The sequence below is a fragment of the Heloderma suspectum genome, chromosome 5, assembly GCF_057233095.1.
Source record: "Heloderma suspectum isolate Gila_16-S chromosome 5, 16-S_ref, whole genome shotgun sequence".
NCBI classification, from domain to species: Eukaryota; Metazoa; Chordata; class Lepidosauria; order Squamata; family Helodermatidae; genus Heloderma; species Heloderma suspectum.
In genome coordinates, this window is record NC_139462.1 from 155226502 (window position 1) to 155248604 (window position 22103).

Here is a 22103-nt window from a genome sequence, read left to right on the forward strand (position 1 = left end):
TAAGATTGCTGGGAGAATTATCAACAACCTCAGATATACAGACGATACCACCCTAATGGCAGAAAGTGAAGAGGATCTAAAGAGCCTCTTGTTGAAGGTAAAAGAGGAGAGTGCAAAAGCTGGTTTGAAACTCAGCATTAAAAAAACTAAGATCATGGCACCTGGCCCCATCACTTCCTGGCATATAGAAGGGGAAGAAATGGAAGCAGTGACAGATTTTATTTTCTTGGGCTCCAAGATCACCGCAGACAGTGACTGTAGCCATGAAATTAAAAGACGCTTGCTCCTTGGGAGGAAAGCTATGGCAAACCTAGACAGCATAGTAAGAAGCAGAGACATCGCCTTGCCGACAAAGGTCCGTCTAATCAAAGCTATGGTTTTCCCAGTAGTAATGTATGGCTGTGAGAGCTGGACTATAAGGAAGGCTGAGCGCCGAAGAATTGATGCTTTCGAACTGTGGTGCTGGAGAAGACTCTTACGAGTCCCCTGGACTGCAAGGAGGTCAAATCAGTCAATCCTAAAGGAAATCAACCCTGAGTGCTCATTGGAAGGACAGATATGAAGCTGAAGCTCCAATATTTTGGCCACCTAATGCGAAGAGAAAACTCCCTGGAAAAGACCCTGATGCTGGGAAAGATTGAAGGCAAAAGGAGAAGGGGACGGCAGAGGATGAGATGGCTAGATAGCATCATGGATGCAATGAATATGAACTTGAGCACGCTCCGGGAGAGAGTGGAGGACAGGAAGGCCTGGCGTGCTATGGTCCATGGGGTCACGAAGAGTCGGACACGACTTAACGACTGAACAACAAGAACAACCAGATGTCATTGTCAACTACTTGTAACCCTCCCATGTTTACCGTCCATTTCCTCCCTCTTGGTTCTTACCATGGAAACTCCATTAAGGAAGAAAAGATGGAATGCCATCTGATTGTTGCCGCTAGGACCCTACCGTTTGGAAGCATCCCAATATTTTGGTCTGTTGTATGAGGCAAAAAGCAACCCTATCTAGGGCTGACAGACTTCAAAAATGGGGTGTGAACAAAAACATGACAGCACAATCCATGCATGTCTAAACAGAAGTAAGTCCAATGTAGTACATGGGACTTACTCCCAGGTAAGTGTAGGATTGCAGCCTGAATGTAATTTTTTCTATGCTCCCATTGTAGGCAGAATCGAAGAGAGTTCTCATTTAGGCTGCAATCATATGAACACGTACTTGGGAGTCCCAATGAACTCAGTGGGGCTGACTTCTGAGTAGACCAGTATTGGATTTCATCATGTATTGCATTTGCCTTAACAAATCTCACATTCACGGCAAGTGAAAATAATTCGACATTACTTTTCATCCACCTTCATTGCGTTTTGCTTTTAAAACCGCAAGTGCCTCAATTCCCTCTAATAACAAAGTTAGGTGGCCGAGTCTGGAAGTGGAATGGGGCCGCGCCAAAATAAGGAGCTGGTTTTTACATACTTGGGAGATTCTTTCAGGTGGTACACAGAAGTATGTACATTTGTATATTAAAAAGATTAAAAAAAAAATAGCACCATAGCAGTTGGGCCAATAAGGGATGGGGGGTGGGGAGGCTCTAAAGAATCCAGAAATCAGGCAGACTGTAGACCTGTGCAGACATTCTCCTGAAACCATGCCAGAGTTGTGTGTGCTAGGCCCCGCCCCCTCCGTCCCCACCCTTGCCAGCTTGTGCAGCAGGTCTGATGTTCTCTGCGATGGGGAACCCTTCTCTGTCAGGGTCCCTAATCGCACAGAGTGCTCTACTCACATTCTATGTGAGTAGAAAGGAAAGGTTCCTCCTATGCAAGCACTGAGTCATTGCTGACTCCTAGAGGGACGCCACTTTCGCTGGCATTTTCATGGCAGACTGTAGCGGGGTGGTTTTGCCATTGCCTTCCCCAGTCGTGACTACCTTTCCCCCAGCAAGCTGGGTACTCATTTTACCGACCTCGGAAGGATGGAAGGCTGAGTCAACCTGAGCCGGCTACCTGGGACCCAGCTTCTGCTGGGATCGAACTCAGGTCGTGGGGAGAGTTTCAGTTGCAATACTGCCACCTACCACTCTGCGCCACACGAGTAGAACCACGTAGCAAAATCAAGTAGAATTTTGCTTCAGGGCGGCATCATGGTCAAGGACTGGAGGGCCGGGGCTGAGCATGCAAACGGACATAGGGGCGGGGCCAGCACAGGCACCCCCGCCACCCTTCACACTTTTGAGCCCTGCCGCATTCAGGAGAACCCCTGCATAGGGCTTGTGTGCGTCTCTCAACTAAAAGCAGTTGAGACATAGAACATCTCTACACCAGCCTAAAATCTCGCATTTGAAACGGGGCTTTCTGCTTCCATTTTAAATGCAGGATCACACAACAGACTCCCTTTACACATGCTCCCCTTTCCCCCTTATCTGAGTCTTCCATATGTTTCATTGATCTCGCTCCTCTTCTTGCGGCTTTTCCTTTTTCATGGAGGGAACTCAAGAGGAACACAAGCAGGGTAATTTGATAGCTCATTATCTCCAATCTATTTAAAAACTGAATAAAGGTCATTTAGTGCAGGAGACGCCCTGGAGGTTGACGACATCATCTTAAAGGTCCCACAAAATTCCATGAGTGAGCAATCCCAATAGCAGCATAAAAGGTCTGTGTGAAGAAGCCCACAGGGTTAGATCCAGAGTTAGTCATATTTAGAGTAGGTCCATTTGAATCAATGGATCTACTCAAAGTGGGGCTAAATCTGAATCCAACCCATGAAATGTTAGTGTTAGTTCAAAACCAAACAGAAAATTGGGGAGATGCTATGCAGTTAAAAAAAAAACACGAGTTCCTTTTCCCACTCTCTAGCACGATGTCCTCTCCACTATATAGCTGTTAAAAAGTCAGTTTTGTGGCTGGCAACCCTCTAGTATAATACAGCCCAGCGAGGGAAAGCCTAGAGGAAAGGTAAGAAAGAAGAGCTGTATTTTATCCCCTTCCCTACGACTGGAAATCTGCTTCCCTAGAGGTCAGAACACTGAACAGCACTGCAAGCACTGAACAGAAACACTTCTCTCAGGGCAACATCCCCCAACCTGGTGCCCTCCAGATACATTGGATTACAAATCTCATCATCCCCAATACCATGTTGACTGGGGATAATGAATGTTCTAATCCAACACAACTGGCAATGTCAGCTGGAGATAATGGAGTAAAACACAAATGCTGTTCTGGCTGGGGATATGAAAGCTGGAAGTCAAATAGATCTGGAAGGCACCAGGCTGGGGAAGTCTGCCTTACAGCAGGCGTGGGGTGGGGGAGAAAGAGAGAGTGCAGCATTGTGCTATAGGTTCCACTTGTACTTTTCTAGAACTGAAGAACTGAATTCACAGAAGCCCCCACTTCAGGAAAGCACAGAAGCATGAGTTAAGTTTGATCAAGTCCAATTAACCTGATCAAGTCCAATTACCATGAGTAGGATTTCATTGTGGGAATTTATAACAAGCACATGTATTTATATCTTCCCGGAATATGACACTATTTGAATATATAATTTCTATGTAGGTAAAGACAGAGATAATTGTAGTTCATACTTTCAAGCAGCTCAAGAGAAGCATCACTATAAGAACCCAGGAGGGCTGTTCTACACTGAGCCAGGCCACTGATCTGTGTAGCCCAGTAATGTTGACACTGACTGGCAGTGGCTTTCCAGGGTTTCAGGCAGGAGTTTTTCCTGTCCTACCTGGAGATGCTGGGGATTGAACCTGGGACCTTCTCATGCCAAGCGGGTGCTCCACCAGTGAGCTATGGCCCCTCTTCATAGTTCTTTGCATTTTTGTTTCAGGTATCACAGAATTGGAAGGTATCTTGGAGGTCATCTAGTCTTGCCTTGGCATGTTAGCATGCTAGAGATGCTTCTCTCCCAAAGAAGGCCAGGGTCCTCCACTTTGGCCATGCATTGTTTGTGGATATGGAGGAGGGAGGAGCAAAATCAATAGCAGAAAGTTACAGAACTGAACTTTTGGTTGTCTTCATTGCTCCCTTTACCTATTTCCATCTATAAACTGCTTTTTAGCTATGCTGTTCTCAAAGCTGGATAAAACAAAATAAAAACAATCTTGAAAAATGAAGCATATTCAGGCCTGGATCATCAGCACAGATATTTCAAGTGGTTTATTCAGAAGCTGACAGTCCCTCCTGTCAGAGTGTTCATTGTTCTTTAATAGCGCGTTGGTCATTCATGTGCTCTATGTACACATTCATGTACACCCATTTTACTCGAGTTCTGTGGTGACTTTGGGTGACACAAAGCAAGCTACCCCAGCAAAATACCTAAAGGAACCTCATTCGCCACATCTCTAAGCATCTCTATGCCAGCCTAAAATCCCGCATTTAATAGGGGGCTTTCTGCTTCTGTTTTAAATGCAGGATCACAACAGACTCCCTTTACACATGCTCCCCTTTCCCCCTTATCTGAGTCTTCCATATGTTTCATTGATCTCGCTCCTCTTCTTGCACCTTTTCCTTTTTCATGGAGGGAACTCAAGAGGAACACAAGCAGGGTAATTTGATAGCTCATTATCTCCAATCTATTTATGCGCCTAGAGGTGACAAGGGAGAGGGGGAGATCTTCCCCTCCCACCCCTTAAGTTAAGAGAGTTTGCCGCCTTTTTCCCAAATGGAGACCAACTTTCGTAGTTGCCCTTTGAACACCTTGAAGGCTGTTTCCTTTGTAGTCTGTGAGTCTCTAACAACTTGCATCTGTATGCCTCATGAAGGTAAATGGAATTAAAGCCTTGGAAATGCAGCCTCTTGTCTGAGTGTTGATTTGGCTATTGGAGTTCTCAGCAGGACAAAAGGGAATCCTGACAGGATTTCCCCTTCTGAGGCTATAGTTCTATCTATGGCTTCAGAGGGGGAATTCCCCAGTATCCTCTGTTTTCTCAGACGCTGTCTGGGAGTCATAGGGTTCCTCTCTAAGTGGAACTTGGTGGGATCATCTGGTACCAGGCCATAATGCTATTGCGTTGTTAGAAAAGCTGAGCATCATCCATACATTGTGCTAGGGACAATATACATTTTCAGGCAGTAGAAAATATGTCATGCAGGCAGCAAAAATAAGCAATTTATTTAGCCTTTAATGGGCCACTGTACGTAGCTGATGGGCTGCATTTGAATTGGACCATCACAGATCACACAGGCTACCTTTATGTGTTTGTTGTAGTAAATACTGATGTACTCACAAGAAACACTAATGATGTGGTAAGATGGAGATAGCCCATCACTAGCCAGCTAAGCAAAGCAGGGTGGGAGAAGTGATGGAGGCTTTCACAGACTCTCTGTCCCCCTTTATTGTAATTTGAGCTGGACTCACCTACATGTCTGGGCGATATTTTACATCCTAAGCGCTTCTGAGTTTTTCCTCATCCTTTCTGAAAAATTGTGACAAAACTGACAGCATTATTACTAGTCTGTGTGAACTTTGAGGAGTTAGTGGTGTACAACAGTTGCTCCTTCTGAGCCTAGGTTTCTGGTCAGGCCTGTGGCATTTAATGATTCACCATGCTTCTTCTTCCCAGGGCCAATTATCTGATTGAGACTGAACAACTTGAGAGAATAGTAGAAAAGCCACTGGCAATTTCCCACTGTTAGCCAGAGTAGCTGGGATGGAATTATTTATGCTGGTTTACTGCCAAACATTCATGAAGTCATTGAATTATGGCCAGATAGGAGAGGGGTTAATATGAGCATAATAGTGTATATGAATCCCTGAGATTCTCCCAGGATGGGGGATTTTGATGAAGGCCAATCTGGAAAGCTGCTGTGTAAGGAGAGGTTGGTATCGGAGTCGCATGGGTTTGATGGTATCCCCGGCAACTCTAGGGACATAAGCTTATAATCTTGCACTGTAGTGCTTTGCTTTTTTCTGCTTTGTTCACTTGTTCCTACTTAATGAAGTCTTTAGCCTTCACCCAGTGGTGTGTTCATTGTGTCCTAGAAAGAACACTTACATATCTACTCACACAAGAGAATCATGGCCAGTGATGGGACCTGGCTGATTAATGCCTTGGACTGAAAATGCTAGGGTAACTGCGTTTAAAAAGAAATAATTAAAGCATTTTTTCTTCTCTGCCAAGAAAATAATGAGACAATAGGAAGAGATCATTAGGAAGCCCAAGGGTAAGTTTTTTATGCTGTATAATGAAGAATATACTTTTGTTCATATAGATGTCTTTAAATATTAATGCAACAAATTTCACTGCTATTAGGTGATGGGGGCAGTGGGTATGAGAGGGAAAAGAGAAATACTGAGCTCTACCACATACCAAAGTATTGAATAATGAAAAATTTATGTCAATTAATTGATAAATACCTTCATAAAAATATCACCCATCTGAAGCTCATTAATACATAAACAAAATTTCCATATCAATGAATTAATATCTTATTCACGGGAATAACTGGGCAAACATGGTTACCAAAATATTCATCCAATCTAGCAGTCTTCTCTGGATACACGATTTTCCATGTGAGAACATTAGGTATAGGGTGGATTAGAAATGTAATAAATAAATAAGTGCACAGAGTAGGGATAGATGGATCAATCTATTTCTGGTCTGTATTACTTTTGCACATGTTCATTCATAAGTCTGTTCTGTCCTTTTTCTGTAATCATCTGCGATTTTTAAAAAAATCCTCACAAAATTATATTTAAATATATACTCAAATATGTATTTTTGAATGTATTTTCTCACTAAATATGCATTTCTAAATGCACTTTCTCTCAAAGTATGTATTTCTAAACTCATTTTATCCTAAAATACACATTTAAATACACATTTTGGTATGTTTTTTAGCCTGAGAATTGTATCACAAAATTTGGAGAAGTGCAGAATCCGAAGGTTAACTGAGTTATGATCTGCATATTAGTCTCTGAAGTATGGATCAGGTCAGTGTGCTTCAAAATGTGGACTGAACAAAATACTAGAGATGTCAGAGAATTCTGCCACGGATCTCGGTGAGGCCGAACGCCAGTGCATTCAGCCCCCCAAACTCCATGACGGAACAGCCTGCCAACCCCCGCCCCCCTGCGGATCCCCCCCGGGACGAGATTCACCTGGGGCGGATCTTCCGGGCGGTGGCGGCTCCGGCGGCGGCTCCGGCGGTGGCCGGTCTTCCGACCAGCTGCCGCCGCTGCCATTTCCAGGCTTGTGTGTAAACAAAAAAAAAAAAGACGTGATAGGCTACGTAAATCTTTACGTAGCCTATCATGGTTGGGTGGGTTTAAAAAAAAAAAAACGCGTACGCAAATGGCGGCAGCTACAGCCGCCGCCTTTTGTGTTCCTTCTTTTTACCGTCTTAATCTACGTAAATATTTATGTAGACTATGACAGCGAAAATAAAGGGGATCGCAAATAGTGTAGCGGGCGCTATTTGCGTCCCCTTTTGATTCGCCGTTTTAGCCTACGTAAAGATTTATGTAGGCTAAAATGGTGAATGAAAAAGGGACGCAAATAGAGACCGCTACGCTATTTGCGTTCCCCTTTACTTTCGCTGTCATAGTCTAAGTAAATATTTACGTAGATTAAGACGGCCAAAAAGAAGGAACGCAAATGGCGGCGGCCGTAGCCACCGCCATTTGCATACGCGGTTGGTTGTTTTGTTTTTTTGTTTTTTTACCGAGAGCCCTCCGCGGCCGGAAATCCGGCTGCAGACGGCTCTGGCCTGGCCAGGCTGGGCCTGGCCGGCTGCTCCGCGGAGCTGCCGCGGAGCACAGCTGGCCGTTCGAGGATTCCGGGGGGAGGAACGGAGCGCCTCCCCCCCTGGCCAGGATTCTGGGGGGAGGGACGGAACGCCCCCCCCACCATCAACATAATCCGCGAAAGTTAAGTCACTTTTGTACATCCCTACAAAATCCTCAAGCACTTGTCAAGCTGCTTCCCCGTTCATTTTAATGGAAGGAGCCAATCCACACCCTTATCCCTTTGCTCCTGCAGATCGGTTCCCTCCATCGAAATGAATGGGGACTCCCACATGGATATGTGACCCATGCCCACATCTGGAATGGGTAAGTGTGCATGAATGATCAGCATAAGATTCTTACCTGATAATCATCAGAGGAATAAAATATACGAGGAAGGCAACTGTGGTCATGTAGGGGATCCAGTAAGAGTCATCCGGCCAGGCGGCCCAACACTGCACCTCCCCATTGGACAGTTTCCGCTTCCCGAATATGATGAGAGTTGGGATTGAAAACAAGAAAGAGAGGCCCCAGGCAACCACAATGAGAATTTTTGCCTGCCTTTCTGTTCAAGAAAGAAGAACAAGGTCTCATCAGGTAATTCCAAGGAAGGGGATAGGGGAGAGTGAGAGAGAAGAATGATCACAGTGCAGAGAGAAATGCAGTGGGTTGCATTCTATGGAATAAGACTGACTTACTGTGTTCAATTTTAGGATTAAAAATAACCAGGGGTTGTTTACCAAATGTTTTATTGTCAAGAATAAAGGATAATTGAGGGGCTGTGTCAAAAACACCACAAGCTCAGTGTGGTGTTGTTATTTTTTTAGCTTTCTGATGAAGAAAGGTCAGGCACAACAGCTGAAATGCAATTCATCAGATCCCATTCCATCCCACTCCAACTGAAAGCAAAAGGAAGCTTACTTAATACTAAAAATGCAAAAACACACATCAGATGCCTTTGTTTTTGTAGGGGTCGGGTAGCTTTTGCCTGCTAAAGGTCCCTGGTTCAGTCTCTGGTATGTCCAATTAAAATGATTTCAATTAGTAGGGCTGAGCAAGTCCTCTCTCCAGGTCCTGCATCAGCATGTGGCATCCTTGGGCCAACACTGGGAAACAGGGGCTCCAACAGGGCGCACCACTGCCACCACCAGCCCAAGAACTGAGCTGGGTGGGCCTCTTAAAGAAAGTTTTCCTTCCCCCCTGGTGTTTAGGATTGCACCAAGAGTCAGCAAGGAATGAGCAAGCTGCCCTTTAATCCTTCCCCCAGACAGTGCTCTTGATGTAGCATTGGTCCAGAGTGATGCTATGTCAGGGAATTGGGGCGGGATTAATGGCAGCTGACGTGCTTGCTCGGTGAAGCTGCCCAGTGCAGCTTTCGGCAGTGGGCAGCAAGGATAAAACAATTCTTAAAGGCATGAGTGGGCAACATGCAGCCCACACGCTGCATGTGACCCCCCCCCAATGCAGCCCCTGTCTCCCCAACTGCTCCCCACCCCCTAAAAAAAAAACTTTAACCAAAAAAAAAAAAGTGGGATCCGGAATACTATGGAGTGCCAAAAAGGTCAAATCTAGCTTGTTTGCAAGATAGATTTAACCCTTTTAGGGCTTAATACTGCTACAGAGCCCTAAAGGGGTCAAACTTAGCTTGTGCAAATGAGATTTGACCATTTTTGATGCTTCGTAGTGCTCCGGATGCCATTTTTAGACATTCGTTTTTCAGGAGATAGAAGCCTGCCAGGAGGGTGGGCTCCAGGGGGCAAAAATGGCTCGCAGACCACCCGAAGTTGCCCACCCCTGCTTAAAGGAGTCCATCCATGCAGGCAGATGCTGTGCCCTGCCCTGGGTGAGACCTTTTAAGAGCATTTTAGACTTGCTACCTGGGCACTTCATTGAGACTATAGAGTGTGGGAGGGGAGTTTTAACTCTTCCCTCCCCAGCCACAGTCCCAAGTAAATTAACCCCCATGTCGCAATTAGTGTCAGAAAAGCCTCCCATTGGCATGTTCGGGTTGCAAATGCTGTTGTTTATGTAGCTAAAACAACACCGCCGTCACATAAGATGGAGGTATCAGCAAGCCTGGGGGAACCCCAAGATTTCCAGAAGTGCAAAAACTCTTCAGAGGGGAAAAAAGCAAAGGGGCGGGGGGAGAGACACCCCAAAACAGTCCAATGACGACTATGTTTAGTGGTCATGGAATGCTGAAAGATTAGGGAGGGTGGGATGGAAAACTGGGTGGGAGGAGAAGTAATGAAAGATTGTGCATGGCTGAGTGACTGGCACACTGAACAGAAGCACTCCACACTGTACCATTTTGTTGCAGTTCCCACCTGTCCTATGAATAATGGAATTGACATGAATGGAATTCTTGCTGCATTTAAAATTACATGATTGAAATGTCTGGGGTCCAAAGCTAATCAACAATTTGAATTCACCAGTGATGTTGCTGGATTTCCACAGGGAAATTTGGTTTCCTAATTGTTTTGTCTCACAATGGTAAAAGACACGGAAGGTTTTCAATATTCTTTTAAAGCCAAGTATCATCTGACATTAACGTAATGATTATCATAAAAAGCCAAAGGCCACCACCGCCGCCACTTGAAAAATGGCAAGGGAAGCCGAAATGTACCCAAGAAGAAGAATTAATAAAGGAGGGTGCTGCATTATTCATGGCAAAAAGATTATTTGCTTGCACTGAAACGTTATCTATTAAAGCGAGGTTGTCCAGGGGGTCGGGGCGAAACTACTGGAGCACTGCAGGGGGAGGTTTCGAAAATCTCTTACCTCCTTGCAAGAACTTCATGGGATACACTATGGCATGATATCTGTCGATGCTTAGCGATACCAGGACATAGGTCGAGGCATACAAAAGCACAACCTGGAGCAGAAGGAAAGAATCTGTCATTTGTCACAGGGAGGGAATGATCGAGGGGGGTGGGTGTGCGGTTGGTATAAAATCTTGTATGAAACCAAGGCTGCAATCCTAGGCCATTTTACCTGGGAGTAAGCCCATTTGAACTCAGTGGGGTTTAGTTCTGAGTAGACATGTATAGGATTACACTGTCCATGTTTTAATATGGCAAAGTTTGTTCCTTGGAATGTACCCCCAAAGCCACCGCATAATAAAATTTGTAATGTCAGCAAGACTCATCACCGTGCCCAGTGGAGACTGGTAGCTCCGATGTCGGGCGGTGAATCCACTCTGGGTTTCAATCAGAACTCTAAAGGAACTAAAGAAATCCCAAACATCTGGAGGGTGCCAGGTGCCTAAGCCTGCTCTCAATCATTGTAGGAAATTAAAACAGCATCCCCCTGCCCCCATCCCCACTTTCTGAAACTCCAGGCAGTAGCAGATAATATAAGAATCAGGTGGTGGTTCCAGTGTCAGGGAGGCGGTGAATCCGCTTTGGGTTTTACTCAGAACTCCAAAGGAGCTATCCAAGGTGCTCCATGCCTTGGATAATTCCTTTAGAGTTCTGACTGGTTCTGACTGAAACCAAGAGTGGATTTGCCACCCCAGTGACATCAGAGCCACTAGCCTCCACTGCCATGTCCATTTATGAGGCAGATATGAGTATTGTTCTGTCTTCACACCAACCAAATGCTTGTCATATTAGTCAAAGCCTTCCCCAAACTGGCACCCTCCAGATGTTTGGACCACAACTCCCATACCACTTGACCACTAGCCATTCTGACTGGGACTAATGGGAGCTGCAGTCCAAATTTGGAGGTCACCATGTGGGGGAAGGCTGCATTAGCATAGCATGTCATTGCTTAGGACAGGGCACACGGACAGCTAGTGCCACAGAACAGCACAGATTAGCCCAACAGTGCAGTGACTGTTTGCCACCATTGCAGCCAGATATTTTGATGCAAACATTGCTTGGAGTGCAAGAGTGGGAAGAACGAGTGTGGATACAGAGTCAGTTCTGTACTGAGGAGACTGAGGCTGAAATCCTTGCTCCTCTAGGAAGCTCACTGGGTGCCATTGGGCCAGCCTCTACTTATCGGCCTTCCTCACAGGATTGTTGTGAAGATAAAATGGGATAACCCCCATGTTTACTGCTCTGTGTCCTTGGAGAAGTATACTAATGTAAATTATCCATAAAATCCATGTACTCTGATTTAAGGAATTTGCAATTCCCAAGATCTACCTTCAGGAAACATATGTAGTCGCTTATGTTTAGTATATATCCTGCAGATGGGAGCTACATGTTTTTCTTTTCTCGATGCATGTTTCTGAATAAATATAACTAATGTAAGGACGATCAATCAATGAACATAAAAACGCAGTAGAGTTTAACCCTGCCACACAGTGTGTTTCCATTCTGAAAGGTTAAATCATTTAATGATGCAAGCTTCTTCATGTTTCTACTTTTTAACCCCCACCCTCAACATACAGTGATTTAGATTTTTAAGTAATAGCTACATCAAGACGCTCAGAAAGACTTTGTTCTATTCTTGTACCTGTAAATAGCGGACAATTCGGCAGACAAGATCAGGGGCCATGAAATCTCCAGTGAAGCGCCAAATTATATCTGTCATAATATTTATAAGGCCTGTAGAGCAATCTATTAAAAATATAAAAAGACAGCGTTAGAGAGGAACACAGATGTGTGACTGCTAAAATGATCTTGGAGACACCAATCTTATTCTGCACCTCCCACCCCCTCACCCCACCCTGCAAGCGTGGGCAGCAGGTTGGATGGGCTGCCAAAGGGCTCTGATATCAATAGTGCTCAAATTATAGGGAGGTGAGAGGGCCGCTGTCCTAATTAGCTACTGTTCTGGAAGGCTGTAGAATAGGGTGGCCACTTTTGCATTGCCCCCAAAAAGACACAGGTTTGCATGATATTTGTATAGGCAAACATATATGTACAGGTGCAAATTTAGACAGAATAGCTATAATTTAAATAGAAATACAATACTTCACCATAGCAGGGAAGACTGTGACTCTCAAGGTTCCAAGCCCTCCCACTGAGTAGTGAGCCAACAGAGACTCACTGGGCTACCCACAAAGTCTTGATTTCGCTTAAGCACGTCTTCACACCTGTAGTGTCTGTGAGAGCTAAGAGCTGCCCTCTAAGCCTAATTAGCTAAACAAAGCAAGGCAGTTGTCTCTCTCCTAAATGAACAGTTTCTTGCTGTGCCTGACAGGCTTTTACTGGGCTCCTTCTTCAAGGAGGGTCCTCTTGACCCAACTTCTGACATGCAGCCAAGAGGGCAGACCACCTCCCACCTCCCCTCAACTCCGTCCACTTAACCCTGTGGCAGACTCTGGGATCTATCAGTTCTGGTACTCCCTCCCCCTCCAACAAAGACTGAGTTCTCACAGGGGGCGGAGAGGGGGAAGATGGTCTCTGAACCTGGGCCTCCTTTTCGATAGGCTCCTAGGAAGATTCATACCTCACTCAGGAGCGTCTTGGGGAATTTCCTCCCCCACTCTCTGTCTCGACTGGGCTTCTTCTAGCTCTGCCTCTGAATCTGACTCAGAATCTGAAACCATACCAGGGAGCCTGGGTCCTATCCTGACAGTGATGTGTGTGCCTGCTCAGTCTACTGTCCAAGTGCTCACTGTGGATTAGCAACTTCAAGGTCCCTGCCTCCCCCTTCTTATGGTTCTTTGACTTTAAACCTGACTTGGACTGAGCAGCCCATTAAATAGAGGACACCCTCAGATAGAGGATTGTCCTCTCTACAGTAGGACACCTGGACACTCTACAAAGTAGGCCATAATGTGGCTAAAATTGTGGGGAATCAGAAGCTTCCTTTACGACGCAGGTAGAAAGGCCCTGTGCCTCTGATCTCACCCCTGACAACACATGGCTTCCCCTCCCCTACTGTCCATGTGTTAATGTGGATATCTGGGGCAGGGAAGCCCATGCACATAGACCTCTACGCGATCAAGGTTCCAGGATCTGAGAAAGTCTACGCATGTGGGCTTCCACCTCAAATGTCCATGCTAATTCATGGATGGTGTTGCTGGAGACAAGGCCAGAAACATGACCAAACAGCCCCTTTCTACCTGAATTGCTTCTTCATGTGAGTAATATGTGAAGTGGGTTTCAGGGTGGGACTGATTAAGGCTGATTTATCCACCATAATTTGAGCCCAAGATACAGCTTCCCTCCACCATGCTGTCCACTTGCTAGGGTTGCCAGCAGTGGTGCAGCTGGGTAATTTTAGACCAGAGACTTAATGGTCGGGGGGGGCGGGCTTTAGACAGCCATGGGTCTTCAGTAGTGAAACACACCACAAACATTCACTTCTCCCCCTCCAACTGCCATTCCATGCTATAGAGCATTTCTGTAATATGTTAGAAGAACAACAAAACTGTTTGCCAACATATATATGTATATGTATATGTATATGTATAAACACACACACACACACACACACACACACACACATATATATATATATATATATATACATACACACACACACACACACGGAGCATGTGCAATTTTGCATTTTAAAGTCACTAAATCAAAGCACAGACATGGGTATAGGAATTAAATGGAGTTTGCTTCTGCACCTGCCACACTCTGGGTGGTCATGGGGGGGGGGGCATGGTTTTGGGGCCCTGGATATTTTGGCCCCAGAGTCCAGCCCCTGCACCACTGGTTGCCAGTTCTCCTCAGGACAAGGCCCAGAGACTTTGGGTGGAGCTCAAGGGAGCTCAAGGGTGAAGCCTGACAGCACTTGGTGACTTTAAAAAGACAGAAATCTAAAGCCTTTCTGACTACTTTTATCTCTGATGTAGCATTATTGCACTCTTTCCCATGTATTTCCAAAATACATTTATTATGCCTGTATTTAGTGTTTGCCTCTCAGTCCCCTCTTCCTTATAAAGAGAGAAAACTCCTGCTATGAAAAGGGCAATTCCATATTGGACATAATTAGGAAAGGAACTGAAAATAAAACTGCCAAGATCATACTCCCCTTATACAAATCTATGGTACAGCCACACTTGGAATACTGCGTACAGTTCTGGTCACCGCAACTAAAAAAGGACATCGTAGAGCCGGAAAATGTGCAGGAAAAGGCAACTAAAATGGAGGAATGCCCCTATGAAGGAAGGTTACAACAGCTGGGATTGTTTAGCTTGGAAAAAAGATGAGTAAGGGGGGGGGGACATGATAGAGGTCTACAAAATTATGCATGGTGTGGAGAATGTGGATAGGGAGACATTTTTCCCCTCTATCATAATACTAGAACCCACGGTCATGAAGCTGGTTGGTGGGAGATTCAGGACAGACAAAAAGAAGTACGTCTTCACAGTGCATAGTCAGACTATGGAATTCGCTACCACAAGATGTAGTGATTGCCACCAATTTCGATGGCTTTAAAAGTGGATTAGACAAAGTCCTTAAGGAGAAGGTTATCAATGGCTACTAGTCCTGATTGCTATATGCTACCTTCAGTATCACAGGCAGTGAGCCTATGTACATCAGTTGCTGGGGAACATGGGTGGGAGGGTGCTGTTGCACTCGTGTCCTGCTTGTGGGTTTCCTGTGGGCAGCTGGTTGGCCACTGTGTGAACAGTATGCTGGACTAGATGGACCCTTGGTATGATCCAGCAAGGCTCTTCTTATGTTCTTAAGGGCATTTTTGGAGCTGACTCAAAATGTCTGAGTCCATATAACAAAGACAGCTTGTTCCTATCACCTTGTATTTCCTCTCACAAGTTTCATGGGGTCAGATATTGAGATCAGACTCTGATGAATATAACAAGGTTCAAAATATAAAAATTGAAGTCCAGATAGAGATTTGAGCTTTCAGAGAAGGTGGAAAACGTGCAGGACACGGAATAATGGGCTCAAGTTACAGGAAGCCAGATTCCGGCTGAACATCAGGAAAAACTTCCTGAGTGTCAGAGCAATATGACAATGGAACCAATTACCTGGGGAGGTGGTGGGCTCTCCCACACTGGAGGCCTTCAAGACGAGGCTGGACAGCCATTTGTCAGGGATGCTCTGACTTGGATTCCTGCATTGAGCAGGGGGTTGGACTCGATGGCCTTGTAGGCCCCTTCCAACCCTACTATTCTATGATTCTATGAAATGCATTGTTTCTGGAGAACCTGTATACAGGGATGGGAGAGAAATTTGTTGGGTTTACATTTTAATGTAAAATTACCAAGTTCAATATTCATTGAAAAATGGCTTTTAAAAATGCACACATTTGCAAAGCATGCACAAAAATCCATACATTCTTTTTCTTTTTTAAGTGTGTACAAAAATGTCTATTTTTCAAAAAACGTGAACAAAAATCATACTATGTTTCTGTATGGATATATACACCTCTCTCTCTCTCTCTCTCTGATGCAGAAATGAGACAGAGTTAACTTAATTGAAAAAATGAGAACCTGACCAAATCAAACTTGGAAGATTCACCCATCCCCATCTGTATTAGTTCAATATATATGATCACATTAATATATTATCCTTGTTTTGTTACTATATCTATCGTTGTTTTTGCTTTTTCAGAAAAGCTTCAGAACATCTAAAAGTATTATATTATTATTATGTGGGGGGGAGTGTGGGATAATATCCACATAAATATTTGCCCAGTTTATGTCAAACTAACTAGCCTGATTAATTATGTGGCGGGGTTTTTGTTCTACTTGGCTTTCAAGCAAAGATAAGAGGAAATGGTTTTATTTTGTAAAATATTTCTGTTCAGTTCCGTTCTCGCTGGCTATTTTGTTTTAAAAGAACGACAGACCTAATTTGATTTATTTGCAATGTAGAGAAATGCACAAAGTGCTAGAAATATTCAGTCATGTCATTTCTGGATCGCCAGTTAAATATGTTCCTGCCATTCAGAAAGTTACAGATACATGATACAGTTTGCAAGAGGTCCTTGGAGTGAGGAGTTGATTATTTTTGCCTGTCACAGGATTAAGCAGACGGGACACAATTAACCAGGAATGTCCCCCGCACAAACACCTGGGGCGCCCAACTAGCAGCTACTCAAGATGTGTGCTCATCCAGTCTCAGTGACTGTGCCTGTTGTCTTGATATGAAAGTAAAATTTATGACTTGGTGGGTCATAAACCCAATTGGTGGGTCCCAATCGAGCTCTGGTTGCACACAACTAGTCAAATGCAATAAACAGTGACCTTGGATGTGGGCCTCCTGTCTGCATCCAAAGATACATCCCACTGATTCAGCAGGGCCAGATGAGCATATAGCGATGCGGATACACATCTACAATAGTTGCACATATCGAAGCTTACTTCTCTGTAGATCTCTCTATGAATGAGGCAAGGGATGGACTCACAAAAGAAGCCATGACACTAGTGTGTTAACGTCACTTCCTGTAACAGCAGACTCAGTGCCCCCGTGCTCACAGGAATGGAGCCAAAACAAGAAATGGAGCCAAAACAAGTGGAGAGAAACAAGAAGGAGGTATGCTTGGTTAGCAGAAGTACAAAAAAAGAGGGGGAACCCCTTCACCCTCCTAGGGAAATGGCCCAGTGAGGACTGAGCATGTTCTGTCGACCTGACAAGCCATGGAATGTTTGAGGGGGGAGAGAGCCCGCCTACTTTGGAGGACCTCATCCACACCTGCCTTCAGATAGATAGTCGACTGGAGGGGCGCCGGCAGTCCCAGTGGGGAGCCAGGGGCCGGTATTTCCCTCCTCCCATTCCCCCACGTTTCCTGCCTCCTCCCCCACCCCCCGCTCCGACGCTGGGGGCAGAGGAGACCCCGATACAGCTGGGAGCTACTCGAGCCTCGCTGCCGTCAGAGGAGTTTAAGCGCTGCCGTGCTGAGCGCCAATGTTTTCGATGTGGAAAGCTGGGGCATTTCGCCAAGACCTGCCGAGTGACATCCACTGCTCCGCTGCCTCCTCCTCCTCCTCCTCCTCTCCTTCCCCCTCCTCCTCGTCCCCAGGCCTGACTAGGCTGCCCCCCAAGCCTGTTGGAGGCCTCAGTTGTGGGGGTCAGTTCCCCACCGGGTGGGTGCTTTCCCCAACCCCCCCCACCCTCCCATCTGCTGTTGCATGTTCACCTCTGCTCCTCTCAGAGGGGGGGGTGGAGGCCCTGGCTTTAGTGGACTTGGGGGCGACGACCAGTTTCATGGATGGGAACTTCGCCCTTTTCCACAAGATTCCTACCCTGCCCCTTCCTGCTCCCTTGGCAGTGGAGACCATTGATGGGCATCCTCTCTCTTCGGGCGCGGTGACCCGGATTACAGTTCCACTCGCTATGCACACCCAGTCCCACGTTGAGCAGATTCAGTTTCACTTAGCCAAGGTTCCCTTATGCCCAATCGTGCTGGGTATTTCCTGGCTCTCTAAGCACAACCCTTAGATTTCTTGGGGACTTCAGCAAGTGGAGTTTGCGTCTCCCTACTGCAGGGAGCATTGCCTCCTGGAGGAGGCGCCAGTCCCGGCCCAGGCCTTAACCCTTTCCTCCCCCTCCTTGTCTGCTTCTGGCAGTCCTTCAGCTACCGTCATCCTCCCAGAGAAGTATGCAGCTTTTCGGGATGTGTTTGACAAGAAAGAGGCTGACCGGCTTCCCCCCCACCGCCCTTCTGACTGTGCCATGAACCTCATTCCGGGGGCGACCATTCCCGCTGGCCGGCTGTATCCGATGTCGGAGCCGGAACTTCGAGCTCTGCAGGAGTTTTTGGACACAAATCTCAAACACGGTTTCATTCGCCCCTCCTCCTCCCCCGCCTGCGCCCCTACCTTCTTTGTGGCCAAGAGGTCTGGAGAACTCAGGCCGGTGCACAATTTCCGAAAACTAAATTCTGTCTCCATCCCTGACAGGTACCCCCTCCCCCTCATACCAGAGATGCTGGAGTGCCTGGGGCGAGCCAAGATTTTCACAAAGTTGGACCTGCGTAACGCATATAATCTCATTCGCATCCGGGAGGGGGATGAGTGGAAGACCAGTTTCGGGACCCGGTACAGAGCGTATGAATACCTAGTAATGCCTTTTGGGTTAGCCTGCGCCCCTCCCACTTTTTCGCGTTTTATGAATGCCATCTTCAGGGTCTATTTGGACACTTTCCTCATTGTGTATCTCGATGATTTACTTATATTTTCTGAGGACTCCGAGGCCCATCAATGCCATGTCTCTGCTGTACTCCAGCGCCTCCGCGAGAACCATCTTTATGCCAAGCTAGAGAAATGTGCGTTTGACATAACCTCTTTGGACTTTCTTGGCTACGTTATTTCGCCTGACGGTATCAGGATGGATCCTGCAAAGGTCCAGGCTGTCCTCTCCTGGCAGGCTCCGTCCACCAAGAAGGACTTGCAACGTTTTCTGGGGTTTGCTAATTTTTACAGAAAGTTCCTGCCCAGTTTTGCTTGGCTCACTTCTCCTCTCACGGACCTCCTTAAGGGCAAGAAATCTTTTCATTGGACAGCATCAGCCCAACAGGCTTTCGATGAACTTAAGAGGCTTTTCAGTTCTGAGCCGATCCTGTTGCATCCTGACCCGAGGAAGCCTTTTGTAGTTCAAACTGATGCCTCTGACTTCACGGTGGGGGCGGTGCTCTTTCAGCCTCTTCGGGAGGGCGGAGGGCTGCAACCCTGCGCCTACCACTCCTGGAAACTGACCATGTCTGAGAGGAATTATACCATCTGGGAGAAGGAACTGTTGGCCATCAAGTCTGCTTTGGAGACCTGGCGTCATCTCCTGGAGGGGGCACAACACCCAGTCGAACTTAGAACCGACCATCGCAACCTCGAACATCTTCAGACAGCCCGTGCCTTAAACCAGCGGCAGATTAGGTGGTCGCTTTTTTTTTCTCGGTTCCACCTTAAGATTTGCCATGTGAAGGCCTCAGACAACCTACAAACGGATGCTCTTTCTCGTAAGCCTGAACTCCAGCCAGGGAGTGAGGAGACTTCCCCCCCCCTCTGATTCTTCCCCCTCAAGGCCTGGCGGCAGCTGCAGTGCCTCATTCTTGGGACAGGCCTGATGAGCGATCCTGGGATCCCGCGAAAAATGTGCATGCTCCGTTGCTCCTGAGGCGCTTCCACCAGCTGTACCCCTACAAACCTGGGGTCCCAGGGGAGGAGCAGGAGGGAGGGCCTCATGGGAGCGGGGATGATGTCAGGGTGGACACGGAGCCCATAGAATCCCAGAGTAGTTCTGATGCTGAGGAAGAGCAGTCGCTCCTTCGGGAGAGGATCGCGTTCCTTTTTTCCCAGGACCAACAGCTGACGGAGCTTCCTCCCACCCACATTCCTAGTTTAGAAAGCAGTCCAGGGAGTGACTCAGCACAGATAGCAGACTGGGGGGGATGCGCGGCGCAGACGCAGAGAGCGGCACCAAATGGTTCGTGCTCAAAGAACGGTTGCGCCCAGAGGATCCAAGGGAAAAGGGGAGGGATTCTCCCTAGTCCTTATATTCAGGGGTCTACCAGTAATTGCCCTTCAAACGGGGACCAACTGTTCTAACTTAGGGCATAGGGATGCTGCTGCTCAGATCTAGTTGCTACCTGTAGAGCTGTTAAGTTGTAATGTTGCAGAATCCAGAGTCAGAGAGACCATGGAGTGAAGGAAAAAGAGATTCTTTATTTAACGCGTGGGCTTAAGGCTGGAATCATCTCCAAAGAGCCAGAAGCCCCGAAATACATCAGCACATTGTTTTTATAGACATTGTGACACATATGAAACGGCTCCTCCTCCCCCTCCCGCGTGGGGTTGCAGTCCTCAACATTTCTTCTCCTAGCACTATTGTTTATAATACAAGAACTGGGTTATAGGGTAGCCATGATAAGGAGAGAACAGAAGAGAACAGCAGAGAACAAGATATACAATTGTATGACCTTTGACAAGATAAGGAATTCCTGTGTCTCGTCAGCTTACAACAATATATTCAAGGGAGAAAGAGCTCAGCAAGAACATGAAGCATGAGACTGCATGAGGCTACTTAGTCTGACCCCCGATATGGCTGCTACATTCCCCCCTTAAATGCATAATTTCATTACAATTATAGCATTTCTGATAACTATACAAAGCTTTTTGTGACATACATATTACTTAGCCTCTTGTTGGGCTATTAGAGCGTAGAGGGCAGCAGTTTTACTAGCTGAGACATAAAACAGATTGGTTAAACAGCGCATAAGACAAGGAACGCAGAGACATAACAGTATCTCTATGAACAACACTGGTAGAATTAGGACGAACAATGCTTTAAACCAGCTAAGATCTGGAAGCCAAGGGGTTAACTAATTTAGCTAATTGTTTTATCTTATTGTTTTGTTAGCTACTATATTGTGCAGCTTGTTGATCTGTTCATCTACAGCATTGCCATTATCAGTTAAGTTAAAACAACAGAGCTTTTGATGTGTCTCACAACTTAAATGATGAAGAAGGAAGAGGTAATCTATACCAGCTCTATTTTCTAGAACTGCACCTCTTAGATCACGCAACTCTTTATTTAACAATGACAATGCTCGTGAGGTGGCATTTATGCTTTTGGCTAAGCTGCAAACTAACCAGTTGATCTTTAGACCATTGTTGTTGTTCAGTCGTTCAGTCGTGTCCGACTCTTCGTGACCCCATGGACCATAGCACGCCAGGCCTTCCTGTCCTGCGCTCTCTCCCGGAGCGTGCTCAAGTTCATATTCATTGCATCCATGATGCTATCTAGCCATCTCATCCTCTGCCGTCCCCTTCTCCTTTTGCCTTCAGTCTTTCCCAGCATCAGGGTCTTTTCCAGAGAGTTTTCTCGTCGCATTAGGTGGCCAAAATATTGGAGCTTCAGCTTCATTATCTGTCCTTCCAATGAGCACTCAGGGTTGATTTCCTTTAGGATGGACTGATTTGACCTCCTTGCAGTCCAGGGCACTCGTAAGAGTCTTCTCCAGCACCACAGTTCGAAAGCATCAATTCTTCGGCGCTCAGCCTTCCTTATAGTCCAGCTCTCACAGCCATACATTACTACTGGGAAAACCATAGCTTTGATTAGACGGACCTTTGTCTGCAAGGTGATGTCTCTGCTTCTTACTATGCTGTCTAGGTTGGCCATAGCTTTCCTCCCAAGGAGCAAGCGTCTTTTAATTTCATGGCTACAGTCACTGTCTGCGGTGATCTTGGAGCCCAAGAAAGTAAAATCTGTCACTGCTTCCATTTCTTCCCCTTCTATATGCCAGGAAGTGATGGGGCCAGATGCCATGATCTTAGTTTTTTTAATGTTGAGTTTCAAACCAGCTTTTGCACTCTCCTCTTTCACCCTCAACAAGAGGCTCTTGAGATCCTCTTTGCTTTCTTCCATTAGGGTGGTATCGTCTGCATATCGGAGGTTGTTGATAATTCTCCCAGCAATCTTAATTCCGACCTGTGATTCATCCAACCCGGCATTTCTCATGATGTACTCTGCATATAAGTTAAATAAGCAGGGTGACAATAT

General features: G+C 46.1%; 1 protein-coding gene across 2 annotated transcripts in view; it reads right to left on the minus strand.

The window, feature by feature from the left end:
• Positions 1 to 22103, minus strand: part of NPSR1 (neuropeptide S receptor 1) — a 111951-nt gene that overhangs the window by 16240 nt on the left and 73608 nt on the right. For both annotated transcript variants that reach the window (XM_084860401.1, XM_084860399.1), the window contains exons 3-5: positions 12190 to 12293; positions 10507 to 10600; positions 8089 to 8290 (exon numbers count right to left, since the gene is read on the minus strand). In XM_084860401.1, coding sequence (XP_084716527.1) covers positions 8089 to 8290; positions 10507 to 10600; positions 12190 to 12293 — 400 coding nt within the window. The remainder of the gene's footprint in view (positions 1 to 8088; positions 8291 to 10506; positions 10601 to 12189; positions 12294 to 22103) is intronic.